Genomic DNA, 16,577 nt, shown 5'->3' on the forward strand with positions numbered 1-16,577 from the left:
GACAAATGAAAGGTAGTAGAGTGTGGAGACGGAGCTGACCCACTGCACAAACTGAATACCGATCAGCCAACGCTGACATCACTGCATACCTTGTTGCCCACCAGCAAGAGGCCAGCTGCACAGTTTACTTCCAAACACCAGTCACTCCCTCCCTACCTGACAAGAGGACACAAGAACAATCATCACAGTTGAGATGAAATGTGATTCTGCTGACCACTGTGAGACATCTATCTGTTCAATGAGAGAGTTCAGTGAGCTAAGAAGCAAGTAAACGCTCTTCCTCAGCCCAAAATGGAGTGGGGGAGGCGCAGGGAGGTGAAGAGGGGAAACACAAAACAAAAGGAAACAAAACCGTTTGAGCTGTCTTCCATATTCCAGGCTTAATGTGCGGCTAGTGCTAAGTAGGCTTGAAGGATAAAGACAAGGTCTTGTTGTGTTTGCTGATGCAAAAGCTCTTTGCACATTTTACATAATACTAGTGGCAGGAGGATAACAAATGGGAGACTTTTAATAAATATTTTACTAACAAAACCTGCTTCAGCCTCTCCCACCCTTTTTCGGTTCCAGGGCACAAAACTAGAATTATATGTACAGAAACCCTGTCTCAAGGTCTTCTAATAAGCAGGAAGGTTGTTAGAAGCAGTCATGAGAGGTGATGGGCTACTCAGAGATCATAGGTCAATTCAGAAAGGAAGCATTCCTCTTGGGCTAAAGACAAGTGACTTGTGATGCACAGGTCAGATTAATCAGGCTTATATCACATTACTAATTACACTGAAGGTCCCTCCAAGGAAAAAAAAAATTAATTTACATCAAGCAGAGACAATTTAGAATATAAATGATAAACTTTCCTTGTACCTCTGAGATTTGTATTAATAAGGCTTTAAACCTTGGTAATTAAAAAAAAAGACACGGTGGGGGGGTTATATGGCTATCAAACTTTTCAGAATTTGTTTTCACATGGAATCAATTATACTCTGAATACAAATAATAGCTACCTTTTATGAGTGTTTACATGGTGCCAGGAACCTTAATTAACAATTTATTTGGGACTTCCCTGGTGGTCCAGTGGGTAAGACTCCGTGTTCCCAATGCAGGGGGCCTGGGTTCGATCCCTGGTCGGGGAACTAGATCCCGCATGTATGCCACAACTAAGAGTTCACATGCCACAACTAAGGAGCCCTCATGTCGCAACTAAGAGTCTGCATCCCGCAACTGAGAAGTCCACATGCTGCAACTGAGAAGTCTGCATTGCCGAAACTAAGACCCAGCACAGCCAAAATAGATAAGTAAATAAATAAATATATTAAAAAACAAAACAAAAAGCCCCCAATTTATTTAACAAAATCTTAGCTAGCACTAACTATGTACCAGGCACTGTTCTAAGAACTTTGCAAATATTAACTAATAACCACTACGAGATATGAACTTCTGTCATTCCCTCTTAACTGATAAGGAAACTGAGGACAGAGAGGTTAGGTAATGTGTCCAAGGTCATGCAGCTACTAAGTGCAGTGCCAGGGTTCAAATCCAGGTAGCCTGGCTCTAGAGCCCATAATCTTACCTATGACCTCTCTGTGTCTAACATTATCACTAATCCCTACAATGTTCCTGAGAAATGGATTAATCTCTGTTTAACAGATTTGGAAACCTAGGCTCAGTGAGGTTAATTAATCAGCCCAAGGTCACACAGCTACTAATGGCACAGCCAGAATTTGTACCAGTACTGTCTGATATCAAACTCTACATTCTTTATGAGAAGCCTTGTTTGAATTGTGATATTTTCTGAAAACCTCCTCCGAGTAATTCATATATATTAATTCTTCTCTAAGTATTCATTATAAACATTTCAGATTAGGAAAGTTGAAGAGTAAAACTAAATGTCCTTCATCTATTTACTCTCAAGTTAATGCCTAAATAGTCATAGCCAAAATAGCGTGGAGGAAACAGTACTGCAATTATCAAAACCAATGAAAGGGACTTCCCTGGTGGTGCAGTGGTTAAGAATCCGCCTGCCAATGCAGGGGACATGGGTTCAAGCCTTGGTCCGGGAAGATCCCACCTGGCTTGAATTCCAGGTCTGCTACTTATTATCTGAATTGCCTTAGGAAGTTATTTAATCTCTGTGTGTTTCAGTTTTTTCATCTGAAAACAGAGTACCTGCAAATAATGAAGGCTCAATAAATGTTAGTTGTGATACTAGCTTAACCAGAGAGAACAACTTTAGGTCTCTGAGATTTTACCTGTCTTCTAGATAAAAATTAGAAGGCCTTGAATTTCAGATATTCAAAAATAAAAATAGCAAAAACAAACAAATAATTAGATTTCACATAATGACAGAAATACTGGGTTTATCTACCTATACTATAGGCTAGAATTATAGAAGACATTATTACAGCCAGGCAAAACTTGGTTATAACCTTAATGGAATATTCTGCATATTTTGTTTGCAAGGTTTTCTGATGTTCTATTTTGACACTGTAATTCCTATAGCATATGACTCCCACCTCTAACCTTTCTTTCTCTGCCTGAAATGACTCCCAGAATTCCTTTAAGGTATTGTTTTTGTGAAAGCTTTGTTCTGGCAATAAAGGAATGTAAAGGTGAAGCAGGGGTTTCCCCTTCTTTCTACAGAGTAAAGAACTTCAAAAAAACAAGAGTCCTCTCTGAGAAGGACAATTTTAGGGCAGCTGATGCTTTCAAGGAGAAGTAAACAAAAAATTACAGTGAAGTGCACCACAGAAAGTTTGCAGAAAGGAGTGAAATGAATGAGACCAATGGAAGGGCCAAAAGAAGAAGGAAAACTGGGAGAAATGAACATATATTATAAATTACAGAAACACTAATACTGTATTTTTAAAACAAAAAAGATAAATCAGTATAAGTCTTCATATATAATGGGAATGTAGCAAATTAACTTAAAAAACACTCTTATTCAGGCAATTCCATTAGGGAAAAAAAAAAATCACAGACTACAGAATGAAAAATCCATTACTTCCCTGAAACAAATGTGACATTGGTGTTTAAAATTAATTATTAAAATTAAAGTAAGTAAAAGTTAAAGTAAGTAAAAATTATTTGCCTTCTCTAAAATGCCCAAGTTGAAAATGAATGATAAATGGCATAGAAATAAACCAGTTAAATGTACAAATCAGAGGCTTTTCACTTATATTTTATACCACAGTGCAGCAAACTAAGGCAGTTGTTTTCTCCCTAAACTTAGTGAGTCCAGTGAGTATCCAACCTAGCTAGTCAGCCACTTCTTGGTCAGCTTCTCTCATGTGGATGCCTCTGTCCCTCTTTAATACCCTAAGACAAAACACCACCACTTACAACTTTGCTAAGCTTTTGCTTTGTGCCCCTTATTTTCTTCCAAACCCTAACCAGAATAAATCTCTCTCTCTCCTTCCCACACCTACAACCTCTACTGCTGTACTCTAGCACACACCCACATTTTCTTAATTGGACTACTACATTAGGTTCTTGATTAGTCTTCCTGTCTTCAGTCTCACCCCCATCTCCCACCTATCTTCACTCTGTGGCCAGAGACATCTTTCTAACATGCAAATCTAATCACCTTGTCCCAGTCCCACTTCATCTCCATCCCCGCCTTAAAATTTCCAATAGGCTATGCTCCCTATTACCTACAGAATAAACTCTAAAATCTTTTTCATGGCCTTCAAGACCTTTCATATTCTGATCTTCGCCTACCTGCTCTTCCTGTATCAATCCCCCATAACTACAGATTTTACATTTAACTAATATTGAGCAATGGTTCCCCACCATTACAATTTCAATCTCTTTCTCTCTCGTACCTGTGGTTATTTACACAGTTCACCCGTCCTACTTCTGTTTATCTCCCTGGCAAGCTTCTAACTCATCTCTCAAGCCTAAATTCAAAGAGTTCCTTCTTTGTGCAGCTTCCTGACTTCTCAGATAGACTGATGTTCCTACATCCCTATTGCACTCTGTACATATATTTTTTGGCAACTATTATATTGTATTTTCATTATTCTTATTTCCGCACCAGACTTTTACGATCACAGGAAATGACTTTTTGATTTGTATCCTTAGTACCTAGCATAGCACAGTACCTGACACATAAATATTTATTGACTGAATGAGAGTTCTGACCATGTGAAAAAGGAAACTTGGAATATAAAATATTTATAAAAGATTTTGCGAATTGTGAAAAGGGTAGGAGGAAAACTAGCAAAATAATCCTTAGTCTCCATGTTATAAATCAAAACCCTATTGTATCAGAAGAAGGCAAGGTGCTTCTCATTCTACTGCCGTTACCTCCTTTGTCATTCTTCTGTCTACAATCTCTTTGCAGCCACCAGTCGTAATTAAGAGAGCAGGGTAGAGCACCAGCAACCTATGCTACTCCTCCAGCCCTATCAGCCCCTCCAATCATCACACACTCAGTGGAGTGCCACAAAGGGGCCTGAACACAAATCAGACTGAGGATACAAATCAGACCCCAGTCGTAGTCCTGCCACGGTGTGCGTTGATAAGGAACTTATTTCCCTTACTTTTCATTATTACACATAGGACTAAGGAAATGAATAAAATACATTCTGAGAGAGCTTGATGTCATGGGTGGAGGCTCCTGAATCTCTGCCTGAAGGTCTGTTTCTGCACCCTGAGTGCCATGGCTCATATCTGATCACGGTAGAGCCAGCTGTGTCCCAGTTACCTGCTATTTTGATATTCATGTTGTTATCCAGCAGAAGATTTTCAGCCTTGAGGTCACGGTGCACAATCTTCCGACCGTGACAGTAATCAACAGCAGACAGGATTTGCCAGAATTTGCGCCTCGCCTCAGACTCATTTAACCGGCCGTGATTAGCAAGGTAGTCTGTAAAAGAAGAAAGAATTGAGAATTATTCACAGACACCAAAAAACCCCACTATTAGTATTCAGGATTCTTTTTTTTCCCCTCAAAAAGTTCTTTTTAGAATCTCAAAATTAGTTAATAACAATAACAATAAAAGAATGAATGAAGGGAAATACAGCACACAGAGACTCAAGTTCAAGGTCCTGGCTAAGTGCCTTTTCCCCTCTGTGCCTCAACTTCCTCAATCATAAAATGAGAGGGTTGGTCTTTTTTTTTTTTAATTGACGTATAGTAGATGTACAATATCATGTAAGTTACAGGTGTACAATATAGTAATCCACAATTTCTAAAGGTTATACTCCATTTATAGTTAGCCTATAAAATATAGGCTATATTCCCTGTGTTGTACAATATATCCTGGTAGATTGTTTTATACCTAATAGTCTGTATCTCTTAATCCCGTTACCCCTATATTGCCCCTCCCTCCTTCCCTCTCCCCACTGGTAATCACTACTTTGTTCCCTATATCTGAGTCTGCTTCTTTTTTGTTATATTCACTAGTTTCTTGTATTTTTTAGATTCCACATATAAGTGATATCATACAGTAAACAAAAAACAAAAAAAGTTCTTTTAATAATGAGAGTTAGTGTTCAAGTAAAACGCTGTTTTCCAAGTTCCTTGCCCTGAGAAAAGTAATTCTAATCATATTTTCACTGGAGCCCAGATACGTGGAGAGAGCCCAAGACCAGACAATAGCAACTGGCATAATATCCACAGTACAATTCAAAATGCTTTTTTAGGTTAAGAGATACAAACTATCATGTATAAAATAAACAAGCAACCAGGATATATTGTACAGCACAGGGAAATATAGTCAATATTTTGTAATAACTTTAAAAGGGGTAAATCTGTAAAAATACTGAATGAATATGTTGTAAACCTGAAACTAATCATATTATAAATCAACTATACTTCAATTTAAAAAAATGTCTTTTAAAGCCCAAACACTCTCTCTGTTCTTTGTTGAAAATTTTATTGAATATTTTTCCTAACCACATTTTAAAAATAAAATTTATTTAAAACAAAGAACATGAATAAATTCTGACATCTCATCAGACGAGGGATATCTTTCCTTTAAACGACCATTCATGAAGTTACTGTACAAACCACCTGTAAAAGGAGATACAACGGTCCCTGAAAGTAACTTAAATAATTCTCACCCTGTTCTCATCAGTGGAGCAATTCTGATATACCCCAAAACATGCAGACTTGTTCTCAAAACCATGTTCTTTAAACAAATATACTGTGCAAGATACATTAGCTATTTTTGTGCTATGTTATAATATCTATTAAAGCAGTTTATTCGAAAATTAATTCTGTATGAATTAATTCTGTATGAATTCAATAAAACTAAAAACATTACAATTTATTCAAGTTTTACCTGAAGATCTAAAAGCCCTCTGAAATGGTCTTTTGAGGGAAAGGGGGTCAACATAAACCTTGAAACGCTTTCCTATTTAAGATTATTTTACGAAGTTAGGAACTGTATGAATGAATGAATATTTATAGTCACCTTCACATATTTTCTGCTCTAGGCTTTGGTTTTACTAGTTTTTAAATTCCATGCCTTGGCTCATGCCATCCTCAATATGTATTATAAAATTTACTAACATTTGTACAGTACCTTACAGTTTATAAAGCATGTTCATGTCACAGTATCTCACTTAATCTTCCTAAAAGCCCTCTATGATAACTACTACTCTAATTCCCATTTTGTAGATGAGGAAACTGAAGATCAGAGTCATTAAGTAATCTGGCTGAATTCAGACAACTGGTAAGTGAATGGCTGATCTGGAACTAGAACCTTTGAAAAAAACTGTTTTAAAACTGTAACAGGCTTCTTTACTAGACTCCTACTGAAATCCTAACTATCCTTCCAAAACCCTGCTCAAATGCCACCTTGCCCTAAAACAGTCCCTCATCACTCAAGTAGTAATAATCTCTTTCCTCTGAACTCCTTATCACTTATAACACACTGCCTCACACTTTAATTATCTGTATATATATCATAATATCTCAATGTGCGTGCACATCTGGGTGCACATGCAGACACAAACAGCCCTAATTCTAACACTCTGTGTATAAGAAAATAAAAGATACCATCATTTAAGCTTCCTGAGGATAGGGGCCACGTCATTCTCTTCTGCACTCCCCACACTGCTTAGCACTATGCACAAAACAGCACAGGTGAAGCACTTACTAAATACTTGTCTGACTAGTGTCTTAATATGGATGGTATCACGAAACGCTCCAAAAACAGTATTATAAAAGTATGGAGTAGGAGTGCTATACTCTACATGTTATAGGCTTTAAATGTAAGTGAACATTTTGTATATTTTTCTATATCTGATAGTATCACAAACCAAGATGATCAGCTCGTCACAACTCCCCTTTGCCTTTACAGAGCACACACAGTAGCCATTCATACTTGTGAAGGGGAAAAAAGGATCACTTAAGAACTAATATGTAGACTTTTCGGCCAAAATGTCCGAACTGTTATCAGAGCGACTATAAGTAAACTGGCAAGTGAACAGTGTGCTTTCTATTCAAAAGAGTAAACCAGAGCCTCATTTCTATACTGGATGAGCTGGGAAATCTAATAAAGGATTGGATCCTTGGGCAAACAGAAATGCCCAAGGGGAATGCAATACGTTTTCTGTAAGGGATTATCTTTTGGCTAGTTAGTAATATCTTTCCTAAGATTCCACACAAATGCTACTTAAACTGTATCTATCACTAGATGAGACAATTTTTTCACAAATGATTGACTTCTCCAAGTAGACAAAATTTCTTCCTGTTGAAAATTCTGCATCAATGGGTCAATGGGAAAGATTTTTGAGATTTCGACAACACAGAGAAACCTAACAGATCCAATGTGAACAAGTACAAGTTAATACATGTGGAAAAATAACCTGAACTATTGCCTACAAAATGAGTCTTGGGAAGCACAGCACAATCTACAGTAATTGTTTTTTGAAGCGATCAGTCCAAACTGGAACCACTAGAGCCAAGGGGGTGAAAAAGCTTTGAAGCCTGGCAGGAAGGGGACTGTCTGAAAAACAAAGGTGTGGTATATCTGAACCTAAAATTACCGTTTGAAGCTACAGTCATCACATGTCAATAAGCCTGTAACACACGGTGAGAAAAATGACAACATCCATGTTCCAGAGATTAAGAGACCAACTATTTAAAGAGATGGTATTTTCACTTCTTAAGTGAAAATTTCAGCAAGTATTTAAGCATATCTATGATCTTCTTCCCCACTCTTTATGATTTCTGCAGTGTAAACATCCTCCAAAACTATACTATTTGCTGAGAGATGAGAAAGTAACTGAGGCAAAAACCTGTGGCTGCAAATTACATCAGTTTAGGTTTAGTATATCATCCCCATGAGGGGCACTGTTATCAATCCAAGCTCAAATTAATGCACAAGGTCTAAAGAGAACATGCAAAAAGCACACATTTCACATTAAAAAACTACTTAATTATGGTAACAGAAAAAACTTATATACTATACATAGAGAATCTGAAAGATGCTACCAGAAAACTACTAGAGCTAATCAATGAATTTGGTAAAGTTGCAGGATACAAAATTCATGCACAGAAATCTCTTGCATTCCTATACACTAATGATGAAAAATCTGAAAGAGAAATTAAGGAAACACTTCCACTTACCATTGCAACAAAAAGAATAAAATACCTAGGAATAAACCTACCTAAGGAGACAAAAGACTTGTATGCAGAAAACTATAAGACACTGATGAAAGAAATTAAAGATGATACAAACAGATGGAGAGATATACCATGTTCTTGGATTGGAAGAATCAACATTGTGAAAATGACTATACTACCCAAACCAATCTACAGATTCGATGCAATCCCTATCAAACTACCAATGGCATTTTTCACAGAACTAAAACAAAAAATTTCACAATTTGTATGGAAACACAAAAGACCCCGAATAGCCAAAGATCTTGAGAAAGAAAAACGGAGCTGGAGGAATCAGGCTCCCAGACTTTTGATGATATTACAAAGCTACAGTAATCAAGACAATATGGTACTGGCACAAAAACAGAAATATAGATCAATGGAACAGGATAGAATGCCCAGAGAGAAACCCATGCACATATGGTCACCTTATCTTTGATAAAGGAGGCAAGAATATACAGTGGAGAAAAGACAGCCTCTTCAATAAGTGGTGCTGGGAAAACTGGACAGCTACATGTAAAAGAATGAAATTAGAACACTTCCTAACACCATACACAAAAATAAACTCAAAATGGATTAAAGACCTAAATGTAAGGCCAGACACTAAAAAACTCTTAAGAGGAAAACACAGGCAGAACACTCTATGACATAAATCACAGCAAGATCCTTTTTGACCCACCTCCTCTTAGAGAAATGGAAATAAAAACAAAAATAAACAAATGGGACCTAATGAAACGGTCAAAGCTTTTGCACAGCAAAGGAAACCATAAACAAGACGAAAAGACAACCCTCAGAATGGGAGAAAATATTTGCAAATGAAGCAACTGACAAAGGATTAATCTCCAAAATTTACAAGCAGCTCATGCAGCTCAATATCAAAAATAACAAACAACCCAATTGAAAAATGGGCAGAAGACCTAAACAGACATTTCTCCAAAGAAGATATACAGATTGCCAACAAACACATAAAGGATGTTCAACATCACTAGTCATTAGAGAAATGCAAATCAAAACTACAAGATATCACCTCACATCGGTCAGAAGAGCCATCATCAAAAAAATCTACAAACAATAAATGCTGGAGAGGGTGTGGAGAAAAGGGAACCCTCTTGTACTGTTGGTGAGAATGTAAATTGATACAGCCACTATGGAGAACAGTATGGAGGTTCCTTAAAAAACTAAAAATAGAACTACCATATGACCCAGCAATCCCACTACTGGGCATACACCCCGAGAAAACCATAATTCAAAAAGAGTCATGTACCACAATGTTCACTGCAGCACTATTTACAATAGCCAGGTCATGGAAGCAACCTAAATGCCCATCGACAGATGACTGGATAAAGAAGATGTGGCACATATATACAATGGAATATTACTCAGCCATAAAAAGAAATGAAATTGAGTTATTTGCAGTGAGGTGGATGGACCTAGAGACTGTCATACAGAGTGAAGTAAGTCAGAAAGAGAAAAACAAATACCGTACGCTAACACATATATATGGAATCTAAAGAAAAAAAAAGTTCTGAAGAACCTTGGGGCAGGACAGGAATAAAGACACAGATGTAGAGAATGGACTTGAGGACATGGGGCAGCGGAAGGGTAAGCTGGGACGAAGTGAGAGAGTGGCAATGGACATATATGCACTACCAAATGTAAAACAGATAGCTAGTGGGAAGCAGCTGCGTGGCACAGGGAGATCAGCTCGGTGCTTTGTGTCCACCTAGAGGGGTGGTATAGGGAGGGTGGGAGGGAGATGCAAGAGGGAGGAGAAATGGGGATAAATGTACATGTAAAGCTGATTCACTTTGTTATACAGCAGAAACTAACACACCACTGTAAAGCAATTATACTCCAATAAAGATGTTAAAAAAAAACAAACTTATGAGTGTAATAGCAATTCTCTATACTAATTGCCTATGTGTGTATTTTTGATGACTGGATACAGTTTAAAAAATTCTTCTTTCCTATGTTTACATTTGTTCTGATTGTTAAGTGAAATGTAATTTTATGTTTGTTGGTTTTAATAACAAAACTCTTTAAGGCTATATTTTGTATGTCCTCCCCCACCCCCCAATTTTGCTCTTATGGTAACTGATTTTTATTGTATTTTTACAAAAACCATGGTCTGTGACAGACAGGCCAATCAAAAAAATCGGTGTTTCAATAGTGATAATTTGAGAAATACTGATAATTTGAGAAATACTGGGATAGGCAAGTAAACAGGCAATTACAATAAACTGTGATAAAGGCTAGCACAGGAATAAATATATCCTAATAAGTATTTCTGCATTTTAAATTAAAAATTTTTTATTATAGAAGTTTCAAACATACATGAAAGTAGAGAAAATATTGGGTTGGCCAAAAAGTGCCTTCGGTTTTTAAGTAAAAATAAAAGACACATTTTTCATTTTCACCAAGAAGTTTATTGAACAATGTATTCACCCTTCTGTTCTACTACCTTCTGCCGTTTTTCAGACAAGTTCATAATTCCATCTTCCCCAAACTTTTTATCTCTTTGAACAAAGAACTGTTCCTGGTGCCTTTTACAGTCTTCCAGGGAATTGAAATTTTTTCCATTAAGAGAATTTGTAAAGACCTAAATAAATGGAAATCCAAGGTGCAACATCTGGTGAATATGGCGGGTGAATCAGAACTTCCCAGCCAAGCTATAAGTTTTTGCCTGGTCATCAAAGAAACACGTGGTCTTGCATTATCCTGATGGAAGATTATGCATTTTCTGTTGACTAATTCCGGACGCTTTTCGTTGAGTGCTGCCTTCGGTTGGTCTAATTGGGAGCAGTACTTGTTGGAATTAATCATTTGGTTTTCCGGAAGGAGCTCATAATAGAGGACTCCCTTCCAATCCCACCATATACATATCACCTTCTTTGGACGAAGACTGGCCTTTGGTATGGTTGGTGGTGGTTCATTTCGTTTACCCCATGATCTCTTCCATTTCACATTATTATTATTTTTTAATTATTATTTTTTTTGTGGTATGCGGGGCTCTCACTGCTGTGGCCTCTCGCGTTGCGGAGCACAGGCTCCGGACGCGCAGGCTCAGCGGCCATGGCTCACGGGCCCAGCCGCTCCGCTGCACGTGGCATCTTCCCGGACAGGGGCACGAACTCGTGTCCCCTGCATCGGCAGGCGGACTCTCAACCACTGCGCCACCAGGGAAGCCCCCCATTTCACATTATTGTAGTGTCCACTTTTCATAGCCTGTCACAATTTGTTTTAAAAAAGGAACGTTTTCATTACGTTTAAGTAGAGAACTGCATGCGGATATACGGTCCAGAAGGTTTTTTCGCTTAACTTATGTGGAACCCAAATATCAAAGTGATTAACATAACCAAGCTGGTGCAAATGATTTTTAGAGCTTGATTTGGATCTTTTGAGTACGTCAGCTATCTCCCGTGTGGTACAATATTGATTGTTCCCAATTAATGTCTCAATTTGATCACTATCAACTTCAACTGGTCTACCTGACTGTGGAGCATCGTCCAGTGAGAAATCTCTAGCACGAGATTTCGCAAACCACTTTTGACACGTTTGATCAGTCACAGCACCTCCTCTGTACACTGCACAAATCTTTTTTTGCATTTCAGTTGCATTTTTACCTTTCTTGAAATAATAAAGCATATGCTGAAAATGTTGTTTTCCTTCCATCTTTAATATTAAAATGGCTACACAAAAATTCGCCAATTTTGATAAGTCTTTTTAAAATGCATGCTGATGTGACAACTGTCACATACAATCTAACAAAATTGTTTTGAATGAAGTTAAGGACAACTAAGTGCTTCCAGAGCCATCTTACGGAAAAAACCAAATGAACCTTTTGGCCAACCCAATAATGTAATGAATCCTCCAGATTTAAAAGTTATCAACATTTTGCCATACTTGCTTCATTTATCCTTTTTTCCTTTCTTTTCTTCCTTATTCCCTCTCTCCTTTCCTTCCTTCTTCCTTTTTGTTGTAGTAACCTAAGGCAAATCATTTTGTTTCACCCTAAATACTTTTTACGTATCTCTAAAATAAATGGCATTTTCTTACACAACCACAGTACCATTATCACACCTAACAAAATGAACAACTCTTTTAATACCGTCTAATATGCAGTTTGAATTCAAATCTCCCCAGCTGGTTTATTTGAATCAGGATCCAAATAAGATGTATATTTTGTATTTGCTTATTTTGTCTTTGCAATCCTTTTATTCTGGAACAGCCCCCCACTGACACCCCCACCTTCCTTTTTTTTTTCCCGTGCTACTGACTTCTTAAAGAAACTGGGTCAGCTGTCCTATAGAATTTCTGGATTTGTCCTTTGCTTCCTCATGATATTATTTAACATATTCTTCTATCTTCTGTATTTTCTATAATTTGGAATTCAAGTATAAAGTATAGAATAGATTCAGGTTTAATTTTTTTTGGAGGGTGGCGAGAATATGTCATAGGCCCATCTACTTGGATAAATATAATGTGGTTCTCCTGCTTTTAGGAATGCTAAGATTGATCAGTGAGTTTGGGGGTGGGGGAGTGGTAATACCTTGATCCTTCAATTAAAGTTTCTCATCACTTTTCCTCGTAATATGGCCCTCAAGCTCCAGTGTACATCAGAACCCTTAGTGGGTTTGTTATAACAAATTACTGGCACCTACCTTCAGAGTTCTTGATAAAGTAGGTGTTGGAAAGGGCCCAGAAATTCATATATTTTTAAGAGGTGCACAGGGGAAGCTTAAGACATTGGAACAGGGGCCACACTGAGACCACAGCACTAATATTAATATTTATTGGTACCTTAATCAATTATTTCATTGGGGTTACGAAATTGTGAGTTTCTAATTTTGTTTTATTCCTGCTACATTTATTAGATGAAATTCTTCTCCTGTCAGTAAGGGCTATTTAGTTATCCTGAAATACAACTAAAACAGGTCAAGAAGTATGAATGCTTAATTCTTCCTCATTAAGTAACAATTTTCAGAGTAAGAGGATGGCACACTAGCTACTTCCAATGATAACTAGTAAGATTTGTGTTTATTTTTTAGCTTGCTTTTTTTCTCTCTCTCATGATTCTCTAAAGTATCATAATGACTGCATGGATTTTTATATGTTCTACTATTTCAATCAACTACAGTCATTGCTCGTTTTGATGCTCAAATTTCCCCATCTTTGACCAGTGGGAACCCCTTTATACTGTTTTTTTTTTTTTGAAACATGACCACAGAAATAATGCCTTTGTTGCCTTCTGGCATAATAAAAATGTCTGATGCTTATCTTGAATACTTCCTGTCCCCAACCAGGAATCAGTAATTTTTTTCAAGAAGCCTTGGTTGTTTTTACTGGGGAATGGTATCTGGGTGCTCAAGGCACTTTCTACTACTGGGTTGGTACTGTTTCTAAGCCTTTCAGGGACAGACTAGGAAATAAGTGAGGAAAAAAAAAATAAATGAATTCATTCCCTTTCAAATTTGGCATTATAGGAATTACTTTTCTTTGATTTTTATATTTGTATTTCTTGTTCTCTTACATAAAAGATCCTGGTTCTTAACATTAACATAAATTACTTGCTTTATCCTACAATACATGAAATAGTTTCAAAATAGCTATACTAATACTACTACTAACAAGAAAATTACTGATGAAGTTGAAAAGCTAACATTTCTTTGCAGCTCTTTTTATCTTGAGATTATATTGTCCTAAGAATATACTGTTTTATCTAAATACTACCTTTTAAAGTTACTTAAGAGCTAGTTCTGTGTGTTGTGTTGCTAACATGATATAAAGATAGTATATTTATGTGTTTGTTTACAAATATTAGGGGTTATTTTTCTTTCTCCTGTTTGATTTAACCTTATTTTTTGATCATGTAAAATACTTACCTGTTGTTTAATATGATGCTGAAGTTAAAACTATGTAATAAGGGACTTCCCTGATGGCACACTGGTTAAGAATCCACCTGCCAATGCAGGGGACATGGGTTCAAGTCCTGGCCCGGGAAGATCCTACATGCCGCGGAGCAACTAAGCCCGTGAGCCACAACTACTGAGCCTGCATGCCACAACTACTGAGTCTGTGTGCAACAACTAGTGATGCCCGCGCACCTAGAGCTCATGCTCCACAACAAGAGAAGCCACTGCAATGAGAAGTCCGCACACTGCAAGGAAGAGTAGCCCCCCGCTCACTGCAACTAGAGAAAGCCCGTGCGCAGCAACGAAGACCCAATACAGCCAAAAATAAATAACAAACAAACAATGTAATAAGATACAGTCTGAGAAGACTTGCTTCCATCCCTGTTTCCTTCCTCTGCCTATAGGTAACTGTTTTTATTAGTGTTTGGTTTACCCTTTCTGTGTTTCATTTTATATGTGAAAATACGTACATATATCTCACACAACGTTTATCCCTTCTTTTCTCCACTTCGTAGCATTATATAGAAATCTTCCACATTCCTCTTACAGCACTGCAGATACTTTTAGTATTTAATAGTACGGTGCTATGATTGAAGGCTCAGGAGTCAGGCTGCCTGGGTTCAAATTCTGTCTTTACGAACTTGCTAACTATGTGAACTTAAGCAAATTACTTAACCTCCCAAAACCTTCATTTGGTAATCCAAAAATGGGAATAATAATAGAATCCACCTCACGTAAAGATTAAATGAAAAAAAAAGCAATTAAAAAAGAAAAAAACCTTTTCATGGTGCCTTGACACACATAAGTGCTCAAAACATTAGCTGCTATTATTTCAACTATGATTATTACTATTGTTGTTGTTACTATATTTTCAGGGGTTGACTCAGGCTACCTTCCTTTTCTAACTACTATCTACCCATTAGCCCCTTATGATATGTTTCACACTCCACCAACATTGCTTTAAAGTTCCTGGCAACTTCCCTAGGCTAAAGCCAATTACCTTTCCTCAGTTCTCATCTTTTATGACCTTTCAATTATATTTTATACTTAACTGGTTTCCAAAATAAACATCTCTCCCTGTTCGATTCCGTGTCTGCCTGGTTTTCCTCCATCTCTTTCACTAACTGGCTCTTCTTTTTCTTCTAACCACATAAAACTATCATAGTATAGTTCTGGCTTTTTGCTTTTCTTTTTCTATACTCCTTCCCTCTTAGAATTAACTCTCACCTTCCTGTGGGTAATCTTTGATCTGCTTTATTCTTAGCTGGATGATTTTAGTTTTCTTTCATACTCTTCTCATTCATTGCCTGTCTCAGGGATACCTCTTCAGTCACTCCAGTCAAAATATGTCTTAACATCTGGCCTGGAACTTTCTAGTCACAGACTCTATTGAGAATCTAATGAAAATTATACTTACATACAAACACACACATAAAATTTTATGTGCAATTTCAAGGGGGTCTATAAAATCTTAAGTTTAATCAAGGTTAGGAAATTCTTCCTTGGAGAATTTCATTCCCTGATTAGAAATTTTATAAAAATAACCTCCAGATCTGCCAAGCACATTTGACCTTTCAGCAGCTACTCTATTGTGTATTTAAACAGATTTTTCTTTCTGCTACTGCAGTGCTATCAAGACTGAGCTCATCCTTCTTTTTATAAACTTCATTACCACCTTCTAAGTCACTATAACTATCATCTTACAGTCACTCAACCTCAAAAATTCAAGAGTCATCTTCTACCAACCCCTGAATTACGTATAGCTGAAGCCCCAATAAGTAGGTTTCAAGATTTAAATGGTATAATTAATCAGTGTTTTCATATTGCTTTTATAGATTGTAAGTCTAGATTTCAGAGCACAGTGTGTGACATAATAAATGCTCAGTAAATCTTAGTTGCTCTCAATATCAACATCAACATCACCACCAGCACCACCAGCACCACGTGGCATCCCTTATCTTTCCCCAGGGATAAGGAGCAGTTTTCCCAGCCTCTTATCAAAGTGGAGAAACCCAGCCAGCTGACTCTTCTCAAATTTCAGGAATGTCAGAATCTTT

At 37.2% G+C, this 16,577-nt stretch overlaps 1 protein-coding gene across 1 annotated transcript in view; it reads right to left on the reverse strand.

Annotated features, from left to right (window-relative positions):
- The window catches only part of SIK2 (salt inducible kinase 2), a 127,106-nt gene that overhangs the window by 38,636 nt on the left and 71,893 nt on the right, over positions 1 to 16,577 (reverse strand). The window contains exon 4 of the mRNA XM_065881842.1: positions 4,700 to 4,861. Within this exon, the coding sequence (XP_065737914.1) occupies positions 4,700 to 4,861 (162 nt within the window). The remainder of the gene's footprint in view (positions 1 to 4,699; positions 4,862 to 16,577) is intronic.

This window comes from Phocoena phocoena, chromosome 8, assembly GCF_963924675.1.
Source record: "Phocoena phocoena chromosome 8, mPhoPho1.1, whole genome shotgun sequence".
Lineage (NCBI taxonomy): Eukaryota > Metazoa > Chordata > Mammalia > Artiodactyla > Phocoenidae > Phocoena > Phocoena phocoena.